At 40.3% G+C, this 21,983-nt stretch overlaps 2 protein-coding genes across 4 annotated transcripts; both read right to left on the reverse strand.

The window, feature by feature from the left end:
- Positions 1-1,553: 1,553 nt before the first annotated feature.
- On the reverse strand, positions 1,554-9,859 carry LOC110055887 (uncharacterized). Of its 3 annotated transcripts, none has more exons than XM_089289716.1 (4): positions 8,669-9,859; positions 7,768-7,800; positions 5,896-6,219; positions 1,554-1,865 (listed from the first exon to the last, which is right to left on the reverse strand). In XM_089289716.1, exons 1-4 carry the CDS (start codon positions 9,366-9,368, stop codon positions 1,780-1,782), a joined length of 1,143 nt encoding a protein of 380 aa, XP_089145842.1. In that variant the 5' UTR covers positions 9,369-9,859; the 3' UTR covers positions 1,554-1,779. The 3 variants fall into 3 exon arrangements, with proteins under 3 accessions (XP_089145842.1, XP_089145838.1, XP_089145839.1); XM_089289712.1 differs by lacking the exon at positions 1,554-1,865 and adding an exon at positions 2,190-4,906 and having other exon boundaries at positions 8,669-9,857; XM_089289713.1 differs by lacking the exons at positions 1,554-1,865; positions 7,768-7,800 and adding an exon at positions 2,190-4,906 and having other exon boundaries at positions 8,669-9,856.
- Positions 9,860-10,125: 266 nt separating this feature from the next.
- On the reverse strand, positions 10,126-17,915 carry LOC149118127 (uncharacterized). Its single transcript, XM_089289728.1, has 3 exons — positions 17,062-17,915; positions 13,725-14,054; positions 10,126-11,765 (listed from the first exon to the last, which is right to left on the reverse strand). Exons 1-3 carry the CDS (start codon positions 17,711-17,713, stop codon positions 11,548-11,550), a joined length of 1,200 nt encoding a protein of 399 aa, XP_089145854.1. The 5' UTR covers positions 17,714-17,915; the 3' UTR covers positions 10,126-11,547.
- Positions 17,916-21,983: the final 4,068 nt, after the last annotated feature.

The raw sequence follows: 21,983 nt of genomic DNA on the forward strand, positions 1-21,983 counted from the left end.
AAACGCTCAAGACACTGTCAGCTCTGTTCCACGATGTGCAAAATAACTTCGTAGAAGCTAGACTACGAGTAGTCCCTCTTTCGCTTAGTCCCTCCTTTCGCGCGCCCCTCGTCCCCAGGATTTCGCGCGGCCATTTTTTTCTCGCAGTTTTCTTTCGCGTCACGCACGACGGACTAAGCGAAAGAGAGACTACTCGTAATCTACGGAGTAGCCAGAAATATAATATGACATCCATGGAAGGAAGGAAGCGAAATATCGCGGCATATTATTAAATTTTCCTGATTGTAAGTAAGTAAGTAACTTTATTTAACCAGGGTAGCCCATTCAGCAACAAGGCTGGTATCCATAGGAGCCCTGGGGAATAAAGATATATACAATCTATAAGATCTAAAATATTAAGTACAATTTAGAAATTTAAAATTAGAGTAGAAATAATAAAAACTTAAAAAAAAAAAAACACTTCAATAAAAGGCTAAAAAGTACAAATATGATAACATGTTTATAGATTTCCAAAGGATAAAAATTACCGATAAAAATGCTTAATTATCAAACTTTTAACATTATTCAAGGAGGGGGCACTCTTAATACAAGCGCGTAATGCTTTAAAACAGATAGTTCCTGCATACTTAAAAGTTCTCTTTTCCATATTGTATTTTGGCTTTGGTGGATGCAGGTCGTTACTTCTGCGAGTAACATAGAGATTGTAACATATTAACATCTTTCCGTCTGGCATCCTTCGAGAAAATAAAGAAATATACTATCGAACCTTAGTTTCACTATTTTCGGAGATGGGGGCGGGGGGTGGGGTGGGCTCGCTGCTTTTGGAGGGTTGCTACTTTCGGGATTTATCAGTGGCCACAATTTTTTGACCGGTTAATTTCGGGGGATCGCTACTTACGGGGAGTCGTTATTTTCGGAAGTTTACGGTAACATGGTTAAAAATCCCAACTGGCAGAAGGCAGATAAGTGGATCATTTACCAGCGTAGACGAGGAGTTGAACTCGAAACTATAGAGAACAACGCCAGCTAGTGACCAGAACGGGACTTAAACCCGCGACCTACCCATTTCAAGTCCGGCACCCTAGAATACGAGTAGTCCCTCTTTCGCTTATCCCGTCGATTTTCTTCCGTTTAATGCACGACGGATAAGGCCAAAGAGGGAAACCACTCGAGCACTCGGTTGATTAGTTCAGGTCCGGTAACTTTGCGTAACATCCTTGTACCAAGGGACTTCTAGAATTAGAAATTACCAGCGATCGTGTCAACTGACATGAGAACAATTTTCATAACTTAACAGAACAAAGCATGAGTTTGTAAAAGCTAAACGTAGCGCTCAAGACATTGTCAAGCGCGTCAGGTGGACAAAGCCCTCGATCAAATACTTCAAATTGATGCAAGAACTGAGTTAAAGAGTCCTCGCAACCGCTCTCTTCTATTTTGTGCAAAAAAGCCTTTTTTGAAGCCTTTGTAGAAGTCACAGAAATCTCTATGAAAATTAAACCAACAACAACAACAATCCTTTATTTACACGCGATTTAGTTCAAAGCAATAGGTTAGCTTGTAGGGTCGTGTTTACCGAACCAAACCAAGACAATATGACATCCACGGAAGGAAGGAAGCGAAATATTGCAGCATACGTAATACCAAACTATTAATATCCTTCCGGCCGGCATCTTTCAAATATTAGTTCAGGTTCTGTTCTACCAGGAAAATGTCTCTATAAAATGAGCACATTTCTTGATGATTTTAAACCCGAAAGTTTACAGCCGGGAACGGTGATCAAGACTTGAAAATGTCAGGACTTGTTGTCCGCTTTGCCTCCGTGATGTGCCTGCTTGTGATGCTTACAGGACCAAGTTCTGCACCTTTTAGGCAAATAGGTGAAAAAATATTTGAAACTTTCAATAAATCGGTTAATCTTCTTTTTCTTTCTTTAATAAAATAGTTTTCTATTGGTCAAGATAGGAAAACTCTGACCTTCAAAGCTTCTCTTACGAGTATGCTTTTTTGCCTAGTTCTCAGGCCTCGATGTTTCGCCTCGGTCAATCTTTTCGGGTCACGTGGGCCGACTCGGATATCTCACCGAAATCAATTGACTGTGAAGGCCCAGGAGAAAGCCGTACAGGAACTAGGCAATAGAGATGTAACAGCTCTCGTAAGCTTGTAATTCTTTTGTTTGTTAGCAGCTGTTATTGTTTTGGGGCTAGGTGCATAGTTTCTGTTGTTTGTTCTATTGTCCTCTTAAAGGGTTGCAAACCAATCATGTGAGACCTTACGAGATCTGCTACATTACCCTTTTCAAAGACCTCCCCTTTCTGTATGAAATCAGGTTGTCTAATCCTCAATAATTCCACTGTGGTAATGGCCAGTTCGCAAGTTTCTGCTCCTTTGGCCACCACATAATTTTCTCTAATTCTTATTAAACGTATTTGCATCTGATTTTGTGTTTTTGTTAATAGACCAGTTTACAGTTGTCTGTTCAGTGGCCTGGCCTTTGAATGGCAGCGAGGCTGGAGGTGACCTTGTTTTGATGAAGACCTCACTGTTTTTGTTGTGTAAATCAAGTTGTTCTTGTCTTATGCTAACTAGTTGGCATTTACATGAGAAAAGTAGAGAGGTCTGTATCAAAGTAGACTACGAGTAGTCCCTCTGTCGCTTAGTCCGTCGTGCGTGACGCGAAAGAAAACCGCGACAAAAAAGTGGCCGCGCGAAATCGTGGAGGCGAGGAGGATTTGGCGCGGCCATTTTTTTGTCGCGGTTTTCTTTCGCGTCACGCACGACGGACTAAGCGAAAGAGGGACTACTCGTAGTCTAGTATCAAAGCAAGGTCACCTCCAGCCTCGCTTGCGGTCATAGGCCAGGTAACTAAGCGCAGAGCTGTATGCTGCCGCAGTGAGTGAGCCTGAAGCGAACAAACGAGATTACACTATATCGGAGAAATCCACCACTTTTCGTGCAAAACGCAAGGAGTTGTGGTTATGCGGGAATGGAAGAATTGAGATGCGCTGTTTTCCATGTGTTCTCCTCGATCGATGAAAGCAGGGATGAAAGCTATCGGGAACAAGAGAAGAATCAGTCCATAATATCCAACAAAACACTCTTGTGGAGTCTCAACTAATACTAACAAAAGTCATGTGGAAAATAACAGAAATGAAGCAGTTAATAGGTCAAAGGCGCCCGCCGTGATAGAGAACCAAGTCAGTTTTCAAAATTTTATCGTTAGCTTACCTTAAGTATTAAAATACAAGTGAATATGTGAAAGATCACATATATGAAGACATGACAGGAGCCATAATCGGGGACGGAGACCGTAAGCACGCGCCATTTCAAGTATTGGGGTTGTCCCCATGATATGGGACAATAATTCTATTTTTAGAACAAATTGCGCCATCACCTGCGGCACACGCGCGTACATGCTGCGGAGAGGATTTTTGCGGATGTCGCGCGGGGGAAATGGCGTCCGAAATTCCCGAAATGTTTCATGTTTTTGCCCCAGAACTCAACGCGTTTACGTCTGTTGGAATTTTGCTTAAGTATTTTCGTCGTAAACTGCTCCAGTTTGAGTGAAGTAAGACAGTGTCGAATTTAGGTATGTTCCGCTGTAAGCTTACATATATCGCTGACCAAGTTGTGTTCCGAGTGATGCTTCTTTTACATGAGCTGTACATTACTTCACTTTAAATTTCACATATGTTGAAGATTAACAGCTTTTCCATTACACAGCAAAAAACTAGCTGGATATATTTAGATATAGCAGAGCTTCAGGACTTCATAGTTTGCTAGCTCCTCTTGCCACACGCTTGCGAGGAATTTGTCAGTCTATCGCGACCGAAAAGTAAAACAAAATAATTGCTAGTTTGAGTTTCGCCTGAATTGTAAGGAACGCTTGATGTTTCATCAAGGCTTAATAACTTTACGTCCGCAGATACTGCTCAGTTTTATTCGTGTAAAAATCCAGTAAATTCTCTGTTGTCGATGAATGAGAGCGCCCGCCGATGCGTGTTTTGTACGGCAGTCAGTAAACATGACAAATTGTACTTCCGCCGCACTTTCGTGTGAAAGCGTACATCGAACTCAAACAATAGCTCTATAGTTTTTAAATATGTTTAAGATTGATAAATGTTTGAGAACATATTAAAAGCTAAGCTGAAAATATGTGAATAAAGCAGAAACAATCAGCAAAGTTACGATGACGCTTTCTTTAATCAACTTGGAATTTCGATTTTGATGATCGAGTTATCAAAACTCCTTGTCTATTTTCATTTTCGCAGTGTAAAACTTCACTATGCTTATGTTGAAGAAACACACATGATGTTAGTAGCCTTTTTTGCATTCGTGAAATTTGTTGCAGCTGTTGCAGCGTCGTCCATTATCGTACATGAGAGGGCCCTGAGATGTACTAAAACGGGACGTCATTTAGCCCCGTAATATTAGGCCGTTTGCACCGTGGCGATACAGTTGTGCTTGCTTTAGACAGCAAAGAGCTTTACCCACATCAATTTAGGACTTAGACGTGCAATGGACTAGACATTTCTTGCTGCTGTTGGCGTTATTTGGTCTGAACTCTGATGTAGCTAAAGACTTCCAAACAAGACAGGCTGTATCTGCCAGAGATCTTTCCAGTTGACATCATGGGTTTACCTCAATACCTTTGTTCATATACAAGTTCAGTCGGCAGTCAACTGAAAACTTGACGAAAATTAGAAGAAGTGATATAACAGACCAGTAAGTCCAAAGAAAAACGACAACCAGGCCAGAGAGGTGTTAAATGTTATTCTACCAACTTTAAACCCACAACGCCTGTCCTTAGCGTAAGAAATAAACAGAGCGATGTTACGGCGATCCCTGAACGGATGGCCTTCATTCCAACCATCAGATGTGATGCAGTTGATTCTCTCGTAGATTCCTTCAAACGTGAAGAAAGCAGTCAATAATTGAATCAGTTGTGACTTTGTACTTTGTTTTTGTTTGTTTGTTTGTTTTTTTGCTTCCGGTTGATAAAAGTAAGTAATAAAACTACTGGGCAATATACTTCGGGACAGTAGCCGGTCAAATACTTAAAGAATATTCGACCGGCAATAGAGCAATCTGATAGGTTTGTCTTAGTTATTGACCTTTTGAACTACCTTTCTGGTGGTGTAATAGAGTTATCTCCTGGGACGAGGTGAAGCAAAATATGATGATTTGTCTAGATTTTGACCGGATTTATTTAAGCGTCGGTCCATGGAGGCACTGAAAATACTGTTGATGTCAAGTTCACAGAAACTGAGACTGTTTCAAGTAACCGCGCAGGACAGCCAAACCTGAGAAAACCCCAAGAGGGTAGAAAAGATGGAAATTCCCCATCACCCACCTTTTTCACCTTTCCAATTTTTCTTTTGTTACCTCATTGCCTCATGACAATTTTTATCATTGCTCCCTGTTATATATTCTTTCGTTCATGCTAGATATGAGAATTTCGCGATAACTCAAAGCAATACCACGATTATTTCTTTACTCTCAACACTGTCTGCTGGTTGCTACGAACTGACGCTTTTTTTCAGGTCCAATCTCAAATGAGTCGAGATCACTAAATAAAATAAATGTGATCACGAACGCATCTGCAGAGATTTAGTCTCATTCATTCGGAAGTATTTATAATTTTGTAAATACCGAAGATAGTCTAAGTGGCTTTAACTGATGCTGAGAAACCACGAATTTTATAACTGAGATCTTGAAAATCTACTGATAGCTGAGAAATGGTGTGAAATCCCTTCATCCATACCCTCATGAGAGCATGAACTCTTTACCACTCTGCATTGTTTTATCATACACCATTGGTTTTTTTCTTGTATATATTTGTTAATAGTTGCGTCTGTAGTGCTTTTACTCAGCGGTCTTACAGTATTTTCTTACCTGTGCAACTGCTGGTAATTCTAGCGGCGAACATACAAGGAAGAAGAAACAGATAGAGTTGGCGTAGGAAGAACAAGCCGAGATGCACTAGGTTTATCGTTGCAGTGCCATATTTGTTCCTCGAAAGCAATTCTTTGGATATATAGATGACAGATAAAACAACGGCTGCTCCGTAGGTAAACCAGTGCACCACGAACCACACGCCGTAAGCTGACACTGTATTGAAAACAACTGTACACAGCTTTTCGTGAATTCTTATGACGTCATCCATGGTTCTATTCTGATCGTCCCGGATACGTCTGAAGGCGTCTTGTGCAATAGTACCTGGAATAAATATCTAATTAGACGTCGTTTATCGTTTGGCATCACACCGATGTTTAAGCTTCGTAAGTGTGACCAGTTTTGAGTTGTAAATTTTTTAAATTAGCTACTCAGAGACTAAACGCATTTTCGTTGAAACATTGAATCTGTTACTACCCGCCCGTGAAAGTGCGGATGACACTAAAAGCATCTTTTGCAAGGGTAATCGAAGAATGTATAATATCAAAAGCAAATGAACAGACAAGTTGTGGCAGTTCACTGGAACAACCTCAAAAGAACAAGCAAACATTGAAAAGACCAGAAAATCAGTAACACCCAACGAAGTGACTAATAACAGATATTTTGCGGCCGTTGCCTTAAATTACAATAGCTGATGAGTTATTTTCGATCATTAGTCCTTTTTTTGAGTTGATATCTTAATTTGACGTTCACGAATTAAAAATAAGCAGAGTGACACTCCTACAACCACGTGACCATAGTTCAGTCAGAGGGAGCTAAAAATAGCTATTACATCATTCCGATGATTACATGCATGGGTAGGTTCTCTTATTATCATGTCTGCAGAACACACCAGAAGGTACGTTTTAATTTACGACAAGAAAAAAAAAACGTCATGCGATACTCCGCACCGAAAGAAGCGTTGCTCACTCCCTCGCGGAGCAAGGAATGTTTATTGACTCTGTAAAACTTGTTTCCCACCTTTGGTGCGGGTAAGAGCCCATGTGTTCATGCACCTCTGCCTTCTGGTGCCATAACGTCTCTGCCCAGGCTCTCTTTCGTTCACTGAGTCGTTATCATTTTATCTAACGGACCGTTCTGATCGCTTATCTGGTTTCTTACCATTAGTAAAACGCGTAACGGCGTAACGGATAACGGCGTAACGAGAAACCGCGTCACGGGATTTTTTCCTTTTTTTTTTTGTTTATTTCTTTCGTTTTGTTTAGTTTTGTTTTGTTTTTTTCCGATGCTGTGGTTAATTATTTTAAAACCGAAAAAACTCTAAAAAAATACAAAAAAGGTAAATTAAAACATCACCCGCGCTGTTCTTGTTATGAAAGAAAAAGAAGACAAAATATACATCAAGTATTTACACGTGTGAAATCTTCTTTTAACCACAGGGAATGGAGGAGCCAAATTTGGCCTAGTCAATTATTATTTGTTGGATTTTATCTTAGTCCCCTTCTGGTTTCTTCGGATGTCTCATGTCACACAACGCTAAACCCCCAAATATCTTGGCGCTTTTGTCACGTTGTCCGGTCTTTCGTTACCTGCGGTCAAACACAGAGTATCGACAAAATAAACTTGCTACCCGCTGGGTTTAACCGTTATCGCTTGTTTACAGAAACAAAAAGATCCGATAAAGCCAAAAAATCCGACGCACTGTAGGATTTAGCATGCAAGTATCTACATTAAAAAAAAAAATACTTTTTCATCGCCATCGCTACATTCAAAACGATGGCTCTTTCGATAGCGACCACTATTAATAGGCGTTAAAGGTGAGCTACATTTTTAATAGAAAATGTAATGTACCAGTATTAAACTTTCACTTACCAGAAAGCCTTCTCTCCCCAAGGAAAATGACTTCTGCAGAAAATCGTAAACGCAAGTTGTTATAAAAATAGCGCGCCGGTCGAAAAATTACTCAGAATTACTGAAACCTGCAACTACACTAAACAAATTGTAACTGTAAAGATCGAGAAGCAAGAAAGGAAACTAAGGTGACTGAAAGTGAAGTCGAAAACTGACCATCATCATTCTCCTCCATGACCGACCTCCTCGAAGCGTGAGAAAGTGCGCCCGCGGAAAAAAGTGCCTCCAGAAATGCGATAAATTTGGCCAAAGGGCGGGAAAAACCCCGCCAAACACGAATAATAATGTTCACATATTTTTTTTCACTTGGAAAAACAAAGAAAGAAAAAAAGGCAAACAGACAAAAAAAAAAATCAGCAACAACAACAACAGTAGAAAACAACAACAACAAAAAAACAAACAAACAGGGAAAAAGAATCCCGTTACGCGGTTTCTTGTTACGCCGTTACGCCGTTACCCGCGTTTTACTAACAACCGCTTACCATTTGTCAGAATAAACCGGGTGGGATGACCTTTGGAATAATAGAAGGGTTTTTTCCAAAATCAGCAAAACAGACAAACCAACCTAATAACACGGCGCTTTCCAATTGCAGTTCGATTTCCCGTTTTTGTTTTTGGCTGATAAGAGACTAGAAACTCGAAAATGTAGCAAATGGAAACGAAATTTCCGAAAATTTCCACCGTTCCGTTCCGAACGGAAAAAGAGGACTATTTCTGTAGGTAGCCTAACGGTTTCCCGGCGGATTTCCCGGAAAATTACCGTTCCATTTGACTTTCAACCGAAATTTCCGGATTTTTTGGCTTGATGGTAAGCACCCTTACACTCTACAATTAAAAACTGCTCTGTAAGAACACAACTCACCAAGTGTAAAGGAACTGACGGCAAACACGTGACAAGTAGTTATTGCGGTCCACTGCGCCAAAATCTGCATACCCACTACTGTAGCAAGAATGTCGAAGGACAAATTTCGTGGCTGACTCCATATGATGGCGTAAAACATAGCCACTGATGTTAAATGGAGCACTGTTATAATAACAAATGCAAAATACAAGCACCAGACATTCGGTGTCTCAAGGTCTTCCTTCAGTGATTCGGAGGGTGCTACTAAAGCCGAATCCTTGCGTCGGGCTACAATGAAACAACCTATGAAAAGGACATACGAAACCACAGCTGCGAGAGAAACTATAGTGTACATAGCATTGGCAATCTGACGGTCGTCTTTATGGTGAGAAGGCTTTTTAGAATCCGTGGAGTTTTGTAAGAAGCTGCAATCAAACCCGGGACATCCTAACACAACATAGAAATGGTAAAAGGCTTGACAAACGCAAATAGCGGTGACTAGCACGCGAGGAATGAAGTTCCACGCCTGATGACTCCATAATCCAAGCGAAAAGAAGGAAACTTTGAAGATATTTAACACAAATCCATTGCATTTATCGACATCGTGTTGCTCTCGGCCAAGCCGGAAGTACACATAAGTTGGTGGCGGAGGAATGAGATGTTGTTCTTCATCATTTGCTAGCCCATTATTACCTTCCATGACCTCATCTTGTCTAGCCATCTCCGCATTTTCATGTTAGGACCAAAAATTTAACGTATTCTTTTAACCTCTTAACGGCCATTTAACGGAAACATACACGTAAATAATTGGAAATCAACTTCCTTTGCATTTATTTCTGACACAAGTTATTTTCATTTTCACTTTCTATAATCTCGTGTGCGTGCGCAGTGAAAGAACAGGAAAATTATTCAGTCACGCAGTCAAATATCAAATAAGATCTATTTACTATAACCAGATCTTCCACGTTACGTCTGCCTAAATAATAACCTCTTATACTAAGCGAGCGGCGATACCTAATGATTGCAGTCGAGGAGCCAATATTCCCCAGTAAGGGTCGAGAAACCAACGTTAGTGAACAGTTTATTACGTGGAACTCGGACCATGCTTGCTTTAAATTTGCCGGTTTTCAAACCAATAACTACACGGCTTATGACCGTTTCCGTGTGGCAAAATCCCGACCAAGAAAGAACCAATGGAAACGATTGGATTTTCCTCAATTAAGACTGCTTTGCCATATAGCAAAGTACTTGTTAACGCGGAAAACCTTCTTAATAACATTTTTAGCTTGTGTGGCAGTCGTAAATATGGGAAAGGGGAGAGGATGGGGGGGGGGGGGGCGGGGGGGGGAGGGGGCTCGATTTTCGCCGCTCTGTCGCGTCCAGTCTGGCAAATCGAGACTAAGGTGGAGGGGCTGGGGGTGGAGTGGGGTGGAGTCACTTGTATTTGTAAAGAAGGAACCAATCAGATTCAACACAAATTCAATTAATTATAACACAATATAAATTTATACAAATTCACTGACTAAAGACTGGTTTCCATATATAATCGCTTCAATCGCTACAGAACAAGTTGAGTGATCATTACTACACCTGCTCGATCACCAGTTTTCCATATGATCGCCACGATTGCTATAACCAGAACATGAAAATGCCCAAGAGGACCTGGATCAAACGATGACGCAGTGCTTTCTGGTATATTTATCACTGCAGCTATCACTTTAATCTCCGAAGAGTTATTTCAATAGATCGCCACGTAACTGAAGTCTACACCAGCGATCGTTACGACCCGCTGAAAAATTATTTTCTTTGATCGCAGCGAGTGCTGAACTCTTTTCAGTGATCTTGGCGATCCACGCAGCGATCATATAGAAACCAGCTTTTAGGGCACATAGCTAGACTGGAACGGTTTAATCTTTAGAAACCAGGCAAGGGCCCTCTCTCCTTCGCAGAGGCCCAAAGGGTTTTTTTCGGTTGAGGAGATTCCGCTGAATGCAATGAGCGGAGGCGTGTTTTTGCGCATACATTCATCTCGCGCAGCCGCTTTAATTTCTATTAATAACGAACGTTTCGAACCTCTGCGGAGGAGAAACTGTACAGCAATGCTCTCAAGATGTCCGCTCAGAATTGTCTTTTTTGTCTTTTCACATTTTTTCCCCTGCTCAAAACCTGGCAAAGTACAAAAGGCGGTTATGTGCGCTCATGCAACTAACCAATTATGTAATTTTAGAAAACAGTCCTATAAGAAAATACGCGCGCCGATTGGTTAAAAATCATGGCTCTATTTAAGAAATAGAAAACATGTACCGTGTTTCCATCGAGTTTTAGTAGAATTCTACTAGTATACTAATGCAAATGCTGTAATCTGATTGGCTGAGCCATTGAACACTCAGCCATTAGTGTGGAGTGGCTGGGGGTCGCCTAGGAAATGTCGACGTTTTTTTTCGTTTTTCCGAAGTTTTGGAGGGAAATTTGATGCAAATGGATAATTAAATTCCCGAGAAGTCTAAACGAAGGACATTTACGGTTTCTTGACTTTTAAAAAAGTTGAAATTATTGAAAATACCTTCGTCCTCATCAACTATCACTTCATAGAAATCTCGAGCTCATAATCTAATTGTTAAATAGAAATACGATTTTTAACCAATCAGCGCGTGTATTTTCTTAGGGCTGTTTTCTAATTAACAATTAGATTATGATCTCGAGGTTTCTATCAGGCATAGAAACCCTTGATGGATTTCCTGCTACTAACAAAATCTCGCAGGGCCTTCTTGGTCCTTAGCATCTTTTAAATTCAAACTGGCGGCTTTTTTAATTAACTGGAAATGATGTTTCGTTTACAGATTTTTCAATTTGCAACTTAAAGTTTCCTGACAACCCTAGCTGTCTTTTTCTCGATCGTGTTAGTTTTTTAATTGCAAAAAGTGAAACAGCAAAGCAGTCAGTCCAAGAAGAAAGGAAACCCAGGTCAGAGCAGTGTCAAACGTGATTCTACAAACTTTAAACCCACAACGCCTGTCCTTAGCGTAAGAAATAAACAGAGCGATGTTACGGCGATCTCTGAACGGATGGCCTTCATTCCAGTCATCAGATGTGGTGCAGTTGATTCTCTCGTAGATTCCTTTGAAAAAGAAGGGAAAAGGCAATAGTATTGAAGAAGCCAAATATACCAGGTACCGGCTCATCCACAGTCGTTCATGTAAAGTAATTTGAGACGGCCAGAGATAAGAATATATAAAGACACGGGCATTAGAATTTTAAGGATCTTCGAAGCGGTTTATGTCAGCCTACTGTTTGCAATAGACCGCTTGCATAAATGCTGCCCAAATTTAAATAACAATACTTTATTCTTAGCGTCGTACTTATCTTTCCAGACAAAGGATTTTGCACATGAATGTGAGGCTTAGGATGTAGTAAAGAATAGACCAATTTCGATACATTAAAATTCAGCCTAAAACAATAGACCCCAGTACGAGGCTCTGGGGAATAACTACAGAGTTTGTGGTGTTTATTCCCCAGAGCCTCGTGCTGAGGTCTATTGTGTTAGGCTGAATTTTAATATATCGAAATTGGTCTATTGGTTCGTGCTTAGCGTGCATATATTGGGAATTTTGGAAAGCAAGAGAGAAGCGAAAGAGTTGCTCGAGGCGATAGCCGAGAGTAACTATAGCTTCTTGAGTGCTCTCCAAACCTCCCAAGTGTATCCATAACTCGATATACGCACAGCTAAAAGCACGAACCAATTCTTCTATAACATGGCGACAAAAACTTGGGGGTTCTCGCGATACACGGTGAAGGAAAACAAAGGTCATTAGAATCAGTTGAGTAACAGTTGAACGAAAACGCTTAACCTGGTTTTTAAAATTGTCAATGAAAAATTCGCTTCTTGGAATTAATTGAAATGAAAATGTAGACAAACAAAGTCAAAATACTCAAGCTTAAGTAAACAGGTAAAGGTCAAAGGCTCGAAGTAGGGTTTGGATTGTGCAGAATAATCTTCACATTGCCGAAACAAAAGGAACTTGCACTAAACTCGACGGAAATTTTGCAGCTAAACTGAAACTGCACACTTCATATTATATACGCACGGCCGTGCGTATATAGAGATTTCGTTCATGATGGCTCAACAGGAATTAGGCAGGTTATAAAAAAGTATTAGTATATTTACGATCCTAATGACCTTTGTTTTCCTTCACCATACATTGTGAGAACTTTGTAGGCAATCACAAATGAAACATGTTTTAGCGCCATGTTATAAAAGTTGTTGTTGTTGTTGTTGTTGTCGCCATGTTATAAAAGAATTGGTTCATGCTTTTAGCTGTGCCCATATCGAGTTATGGATGCACGTGGAAAGTTCGTAGAGCACTCAAGAGGCTAGAGTTGCTCTCGGCTATCGCCTCGAGCAACTCTTTCGCTTCTTTCGTGCTCTCCAAACCGCCTTTCGGCGTGCGTCCATAATTCGATATACGCACGCTAGGCATGAACCAATTCTTTAATAGTAATAAATAAATTTTCAGATGAATGACTTCAATCTTCCAAGTTTAGCCAGCGCAGCTTGGTGCGAAAAACTAACGGAGAAATACTTTGGATGAAAACATAAACACCACTTACTGGTCGTAAATAATTAAAAATTATTGGATGAGCTTGAGTAAAATATCGTTATTTGTCAAGGGCGAGCAGATCAATTATTTGCCAAAGCCGAAAGGCTAAGGCAGATAACTGATCTGCAAATACATTGACAAATCACGATATTTTGCGATAATGATAAATCGAGTCCAATAATTGTTTTATCATTCGATCACCATGTTTGTTTTGATATTTACATCACTCTCGTCAGCTCAGGGAGGCGACCTGCCATTTTTCGCACAAGAGTGCGGTTACAATTACCCATGAGCAGAATATTATTTACGGCAAAACACATTTAGACGTAACTGTGCATGAGCAGACCATTTTTTGTAGGCAGTCATTGCAGGTCACGCGGTGGCCTCTCGGCCAGTGAAAAGGAAGACAAAATGTAACGAATGATAATATAAATTATTACTTTCTCATTGTTAATTGTTGTCTACATAACATCTCTTACCAACACAGCTACTTGTGATCCTGGCCGCACAGAAACAGGGGAATACAAACAGGTATAGAAATCGAAGACCAACCAAGACTAAAGCGAGGAAGACCAGATACATCGATGGAGTTTGATGCTTGACACTCAAGGTAACTTCTTCTGACAAAAGTATGACGGTAACAACGACGCCTGCTCCATAAGTAAACCAGTGTAGCACAAACCAAACGCTGTAAGCTGATACTGTATTGAAAACAACTGTACACAGGTGTTCATGAATTCTTATCACGTCATCAAGGGTTCCATTCTCAACATCCCGGATTAACCTGAAGGCGTCTTGTGCAATAGTACCTGGAATAAATTTTTACAGTAATACAGACATCATTTATCGTTTGGCATCATGCCGATGTTGACGCTACGTAGGTATGGCCAGGTTTGAGTTGTAAATGCATTTTCTTTGATACTTTGAGCCTGCTACTACCAACCAGTGAACGTACATTCATGCAGGTATATATTAACAAAAACATGCCCGCATTGATCCAAAGACAGTCCCACCAGCCAGAAGTCATCTGACCACTCCCTTGGCTAGGAGATTGGCCCCTCACGCATGCACGTGGCATGGACCACTCCAGCAGGGTGCCATGTGAACACAAAACCCTCAAACAAGGTGCAACAACTGAGTAAAATACCCAGGAACACAGTCAATATCAAGGTTATTTAACACTTAATCTAGTATTGATAGAGATATCTTTTTGGTACATGGTAGTATTTCATTGTGACTAGTTTTATTCATTTTTTTTTTCTGTTTGTGCTGCTGACCTAATAAATTATTTATATTTTGTTGTAATACTGAGGCTGTCTCAGTTCAAAACCAATTTTGCAGATTTTGGAAACCTTTACAATCTTACTACACCACACAACAAAATTAGGTGGGAAAGTTGTAAAACTATTTTTGATAACAATACGTTTTCAATGTAACTGAATTTTAAAGTATACCATACACGGACCCAGATGATCCACAGCCAGTTTTTGCGCTATACGATGAGTGGGATCTGGGTAGGATATAACGCGATCGGCCTCCCGCCTTTCTCCATCCTTGTCCCTCTAGCCCTGTAGAGCCTTGAGGACGTATGAAAACACCAAATCCAGAAACGGGAACGAAAACGAAAACGGAACCGGAATATAACTGACAAGATTGAAAAATTCTACGTGCTTTTAATTTGTAGCTCAGTGTTTCATGTATTTCCATTAGAGAGAAAGGCAGCAGCAGTCCCAAGTTGCATCATTCACACGTAATGGAAATTCTCAAAGAAAAAGTTTGTCCCGGACGAAAAAAGCAACATTAAGAAAATGAATAAAACATATGGAAATGAAAAGTTTTACAAGAGCAGTTGTCAGTAACACCCTCAAAATATCTCCAATTTGTGGTTTCAGTTCCATTTTCGGTTCTCGTTCCGGTTTCGTTTCCGGATTCTGGATTCCAGATTCCCTATTTTCCATACGCCTTTCTCCCTATAGATATCGGAGAGCAATGACCAGTAATTATTTGCTCGAAGCTTTATTCAAGAGCGAAGGCTAGAGAAAGAATGAAATGGCCTGACTTCGTGATGCATATCAAATTCATTGTGACGTTTGCCATACAGAGTATCGCGTGACCCTAACATCCGGTAATTTTAAAATTGCTCCAAAAACACGCTACTTTGAGTGGAATATTGCTTCTCTTTCCCGAAGTAGTATTTCTTTCTCAAATGTACCACCAGAAATAAGTTGAAAAATATGTAACCTACTATCGATAATAAACTGGAGAGATTTTGTCGCGATTTAGGCATGGCATTTTTAACACTTTCTTACGTGGGTTTGATGTAAATTCATAAAAGCGTCACCGGCCGGGAAACCACTGCACCGAGGAAAACTGGGCTTGTTCGACAGCGCATACTTGGAATAATAAATGTACCGCCAAATTTAAACACGGGAATAAATTTGCTGCATTTTGATATGTAATTCGTGGGGGTTGGCATCAATTACGGCATAGCAAAATAACTTCGAAAATCTTCTATCTTGTTTTCTTTGTTGTATTTGCGTGTTGCACGGCGGTGACCACAGTAGGCGAAATTCAGCCAGCAGAATATCCCTTCGTATACTTACGAGATCAACAAGTAAGTAAACTTATAAATATTTATTATAGTTTTTTTCGAACATTCTATCGTTAAAATTTCCTCTCTCAATGTAACTTCCTGTTGCCTGACCAAGTTCAGTGTCGAACACATCCTGTTCTGATGTGAAGTTTATATGAAATAATTCATATATGAACTGCGGCTGTAGATGAGAGTGCGATGCGATGATCATTCTTCACTCTCATCTACAGCCGCAGTTCATATATGAATTATTTCATATAAACTTCACATCATTTCACTCCTCACGGGAAGATATGAACTCAATTAATTGACCTCGCTCCCAATGTGTTGCTTCATAGCTCAATTGGTAGAGCATCGCACCGGTATCGCGGAGGTCACGGGTTCGAATCCCGTTGAAGCCCTGATTTTTTCAGGCTTCTTCTTTCCAATTGCTTAAATTGGAAAATTAACTACGATGATCATTCTTCACTCTCATCTACAGCCGCAGTTCATATATGAATTATTTCATATAAACTTCACATCATTTCACTCCTCACGGGAAGATATGAACTCAATTAATTGACCTCGCTCCCAATGTGTTGCTTCATAGCTCAATTGGTAGAGCATCGCACCGGTATCGCGGAGGTCACGGGTTCGAATCCCGTTGAAGCCCTGATTTTTTCAGGCTTCTTCTTTCCAATTGCTTAAATTGGAAAATTAACTGCGATGATCATTCTTCACTCACATCCTGTTCTACTGGCAACTCTATTCTGAACTCAGGTCGTCCGGGTACTTCTTTCCTGCCAGACCACAGTTTTCGCTTAATCGCGCTATACAAATTGCCGTCAAACATTTACTTTCTGCTTTCTAACGTTTCTTCGCCTGGAACATTACTTTTTTCGAGGCGGACAAATGGTAACTGATCACTGTCGATTTGAAATCACGCCACTCATCAAATTCATTTCCATGGTCGACATGAATCTTCATGCATTTTTTGTCCTTGTCCACCTCGGTCACTTCAATATCGTAGAGGTTATTGTACTTTTTTGGCTTTTTTTTTTTATAGCGCAAGGCTTTCGTTGCTCAACTTTGTCAACAAAACTCTTTGGTGGTTGCGATTCTACTTTTGGGCGAGCCGCCATCTTGAATTTTGGTCACACCGAGCAAGCGCAATAGTGCCACCTTCATGTAAGAGTCACCAATTTTGTGGGCAATGAGTTTGATATGTAAATAAAGTAACTTACTGAGTGTAAAGGAACTGACAGCGAAGACATGACAAGTGGTGACTGATGCCCAATGAGCCAAGTACTGTACTGTAAAAGCCGCTTCACCAGGGACACTGGTGGGTTCTACTTTGAGAGAAAGGACCCACGAGCTTAAAAAAGAAATAATAATGAAAACAAAAGCGAGAAATAACAAGAGGATGTCCGTTCTTTGAATATCTAGCATCATCGTTTCAGATGGAGATACCAAGGCCGAGTCTTTACGCCTAGCTGCGATAAAACAACCAGTGAAAACAATATAAGAGAGAAGACCGGCAAGAGAAACTGATAATGTAAAACATGTATCAGGCGTAGTAACACCTTGACGGGAAATTCTGTTGAAGTTGAAGATCCAAAAAACGGTTGGAAAAATACAAATTGCGCTGAATAAAACGCGAGGAATGTAGTTCCATGTTTGATGTCCCCACAATCCAAGCGAGCAGAAGGTAACTTTAAAAACAGACAGGACGAATGCAGTGAATCTATTAGCCTGCTGTGGTTCTCTGCCAGGCCGGAAGTGTAAGTAAGTTGCTGATGACTCGGGCCGAAGAAATGGTTCTGTTTCATTCTGAGTTTCACTCAGTTCATCAAGCCTTTGTTCTTCCATTTTGGACAAAATGGTGTCGATGTTCATATCCTTTCAGCATTTAAGTCATTCGGTGGAGGTATAAATCGTGATTCTTAATATTCCCGGAACCTGCGTCTGGTTTCGTTTTCAAACGGCTTATAATCACGTGATAGATCACGCATGCATTCTAACGGCTTTCCGAAAAGGAAATTGTAACGTAAAGAGAGTCGTGACGTTACCCCTTTTTAGTGAACATTATCGTAAACTATCTTGTGAAACCGGTCAGAGGGTAAATTTAAAAATTCCCTGAAAATGTTTGACGAAACTATTATTAAACACGCAACACTGGAAGTTCCAGAGTGTCAGGCGTTTAGCCTATTTATAACTAGAGCAATTTTCAATTGAGAACCAAAACAGTCACTTAGCAATTAGACTACTCGGCCAATCTCAAAGCGCAGTAAAACCAAAACCAAAACCAAAACCAAAGTAATTGCTTGATAACTTTCGACACTCAATGCTGAAAACGCTCAATAGTCAGGTCACGTTAGGTGATAATTGGACCGTGAAATAAGAATTATAAAAATAGATAAATAAACTGGTAACTTTATAGGGTAAACACAATTACTGGTTACTCAGTAGTTTACATTGTGGCCCTTTTAATTTAGATAAGCAAAACAAGTATATTGTGAATAAACAGAAACGTGTTAAAACTAGTGGGAGGCAGACCAGTTGCCGGCTATTTACAAGACGTGGAGGAGTTGAATTCGAGACCACCGCCGCCTCCACTTGACAATAAAAGAACTCAAGACCTAAAATTGCTAAAAACCTCACTGGAATATTCACGGAGTAGAAATCTGCTACATATATATTGAGCACTGAGAGAACGTAACATACTGTAATGAAACTGATATAGTGATTGCACGAGCTATGATGCGTGTGCTAAGATGTATAACGGTTGTATTTGAATGTATACTCGCAAGAGTTCTAAGACTAAGAGACGGTTGTATGGCGAGTACGGGATGCGCAATGTACTCGTAATACAGCGTATATAAGGGACTCACGTTATGGAGTGGCCTGTGTGTGTTAGTAGACTTGCCATGTACTAGTAAGCTAAACGTTGAGAGTCGAGTAATTAAACCGTTGGCTGTTGGACTCCTTGACTGGAAGTTGTTGTCGCCCGCGTGCGTTACAATACGTTGTATCCCGGGGCGACTTACCATAAAACGATCGTCGGAAATTTTGAAAGCAATCCATAAAAGGTACCCGTATGATTGTTTTATGGACGTGTTAGTTCTTTCTTACAAACCGTTCCTTTCGCACTTTTTACCAGCTTACTATCCTAGCCAAAAGGTACTGGAATGTCTTTGGTCATCAGTTCATTTCATGTTTAAACCAATTAATCAACTTGAAAGGTTGAAGAGCATGAGAGAAGCTATCGTAAATGCTAGAGTTGTTCTTGGCTGCGTCCCGAGCAACTCTTACGCTTCTCTCGTGCTCTCCAGACTTTCCACTAACTCTTACTTATAACAAGGGAAATAAGCAATACTGTAACAGTCTATTAACTACTTTTTAACAAGCTGCTAGCAGATTATTAACTAACTTACTGATGTGCGGATAATTTTAGCTCAGTCATTTTTTTAAATTTTATTTTATTTACAAACACAATATACATACAATAAAAACTGCCAATAACTTCTCGCGGATTTTTAGAATTTTCTGGCAAACAAAATAAAACTTTGTTGAAAAAAAAATTAAAACAGTCTTCGATTCAGATCAGGGCGTCACTTACGTGTTGTCAAACATAACTAGCGGAGGTAACATAAACTGTGTGAGTGCTTTTCCTGTAAGACGGAGGTTAGAAAAAATGAAATAGCAAAGCTGTTAATCCGAAGAAAAAGGAAAACCAGGCTAAAGAAGTGTTAAATGTGATCCTGCCAACTTTGAACCCACAACCCGTGTCATTAGCGTAGGAAATAAACAGAGCGATGTTACGGCGATCTCTGAACGGATGGCCTTCATTCCAGTCATCAGATGTGATGCAGTTGATTCTCTCGTAGATTCCTTAGAAAACGAACAAAAGGAAACTATAAAATAACACAATGTTACAGGAGCCTATGCGCACCAGAGATACGGTTGTTAGATTTGTTAAAAAAAACCCGAATTCAAGTTTTTAGATAAAATCAATCGAGAGAAAAGTTTTTAAAGACAGTATACTGACACATCTACTCTGTTCGTTTAATATGGGAGGCTTCACTGAAAATTCTCCTCATATTCGAGTAATATTTAACTTTTTGGTGGTCTGTATTAGTGCTGTAGTTGAGCGGTATATATTCCTAAACCCTTCATACTTCCTTTCCAGTGGATATTTCCGGAAAGGAAGCCAGCGTTTAATTTGTCAAAATCATAGTCCAAGAATGTTAGCCAATCAAATATCGTGTGTCTCAGAGTCACTTTTCCTCGCGCCAAACAACCACTGGCTATAAGAGAAGATGATCACTTGGTAAGAGGGACGGACGAATGCGTTTCTGCCGGTGGAGTGCTTTTGCGGCTAGGTAAAATAAATAATAAATTACATTATCATTGGATACATTTTTTTCTTCCTTTTCATTGGCCGACAGCCAACCACATGCCAGGAAATAAATGCCCACAAATAATGGTTTGCTTGTAGGTAGTACCGTCTAAATGCGTTTTGTTGCAGATGATATATTCTGCTCATGCGTAATTGTAATAACTTAACATCCTTACGGCCGGCCTCCTTCGAGAATAGTTCAGGGGCCCGTTTCTCGGTCCCGAAAAGATTTTGCACCCGGAAAGCCATTGCAAAATCTCAAACCTTATGATTACAGAGCTGTTTTATCCGGGTATTCTTAATATGAACAGAGGTTCCCTTCATACAAGAAGTTTCAGGCGTATACACTTCTCCGTTTTTAGATACAGATGAACTAAAAATGGTTTTACGGGTCCGAAAAGTTTCCGGGGCTTTCGTGAAACGGACCCCAGGTCCGGTAACTTTGCGCAGCATCCTAATCCTGTTAAGGGAAATTTAGAAAATTACCAGCGATCTTGTCAACTGACATGAGAATAATTTTCATGATTGACAAAACAAAGCATGAGGTGTAAAAAGTTAAGCATAAATGCTCAAGACACTGTCAGCTCTGTAATAAAAATGCTTAATTATCAAACTTTTAACATTACACAAGGAGGGGGCACTCTTAATACAAGCGCGTAACGCGTTAAAACAGATAGTTCCTCCATACTTAAAAGTTCTCTTTCCCATATTGTATTTTGGCTTTGGTGGGTGCAGGTCGTTACTTCTGCGAGTAACATAGAGATTGTAACATATTAACATCTTTCCGTCTGGCATCCTTCGAGAAAATAAAGAAATATACTATCGAACCTTAGTTTCACTATTTTTGGAGATGGGGGTGGGGGTGGAGTGGGCTCGCTGCTTTCGGAGGGTTGCTACTTTCGGGATTTATCAGCGGCCACAATTTTTTGACCGGTTAATTTCGGGGGATCGCTACTTACGGGGAGTCGTTATTTTCGGAAGTTTACAGCAACATGATTAAAAATCCCAACCGGCAGAAGACAGATAAGTTGATCATTTACCAGCGTAGACGAGGAGTTGAACTCGAAACTACCGAGAACAACGCCAGCTAGTGGCCAGAACGGGACTTAAACCCGCGATCTACGCATTTCAAGTCCGGCACCCTAGAATACGAGTAGTCCCTCTTTCGCTTATCCCGTCGATTTTCTTCCACGTAATGCACGACGGACTAAGCAAAAGAGGGAAACCACTCGGCCACTCGGTTGATTAGTTCAGGTCCGGTAACTTTGCGCAACATCCTTGTATCAAGGGACATCTAGTATTAGAAATTACCAGCGATCGTGTCAACTGACATAAGAACAATTTTCATAACTTAACAGAACAAAGCATGAGTTTGTAAAAGCTAAACGTAGCGCTCAAGACATTGTCAAGCCCGTCAGGCGGACAAAGCCCTCGATCAAATATTTCAAATTGATGCAAGAACTGAGTTAAAGAGTCCTCGCAACCGCTCTCTTCTATTTTTTGCAAAAAAGGCTTCGTAGAAGCCACAGAAATCTCTATGGAAATTAAATCAACAACAACAACAATCCTTTATTTACACACGATTTAGTTCAAAGCAATAGGTTTGCTTGTAGGGTCGTGTTTACCAAACCAAACCAAGACAATATGACATCCACGGAAGGAAGGAAGCGAAATATTGCAGCATACGTAATACCAAACTATTAATATCCTTCCGGCCGGCATCTTTCAAATATTAGTTCAGGTTCTGTTCTACCAGGAAAATGTCTC

Source organism: Orbicella faveolata, unplaced genomic scaffold, assembly GCF_042242905.1.
Source record: "Orbicella faveolata isolate gen_17 unplaced genomic scaffold, um_ofav_v1 contig_1, whole genome shotgun sequence".
NCBI lineage: Eukaryota > Metazoa > Cnidaria > Anthozoa > Scleractinia > Merulinidae > Orbicella > Orbicella faveolata.

What these genes read in the sequence shown, in the direction of transcription:
- LOC110055887 (XM_089289712.1), bottom strand. Translation starts at nt 9,368, where the DNA reads ATGGCTAGACAAGATGAGGTCATGGAAGGTAATAATGGGCTAGCAAAT. An exon ending in CGTCAGTTCCTTTACACTTG is followed by an intron (nt 7,801 to 8,668) that starts GTGAGTTGTGTT and finishes GATTTTCTGCAG; the next exon opens with AAGTCATTTTCCTTGGGGAG. An exon ending in AATTACCAGCAGTTGCACAG is followed by an intron (nt 4,907 to 5,895) that starts GTAAGAAAATAC and finishes TCACGTTTGAAG; the next exon opens with GAATCTACGAGAGAATCAAC.
- LOC149118127 (XM_089289728.1), bottom strand. Translation starts at nt 17,713, where the DNA reads ATGAACATCGACACCATTTTGTCCAAAATGGAAGAACAAAGGCTTGAT. An exon ending in TGTCAGTTCCTTTACACTCA is followed by an intron (nt 14,055 to 17,061) that starts GTAAGTTACTTT and finishes AATTTATTCCAG; the next exon opens with GTACTATTGCACAAGACGCC. An exon ending in GATCACAAGTAGCTGTGTTG is followed by an intron (nt 11,766 to 13,724) that starts GTAAGAGATGTT and finishes TCTTTTTCAAAG; the next exon opens with GAATCTACGAGAGAATCAAC.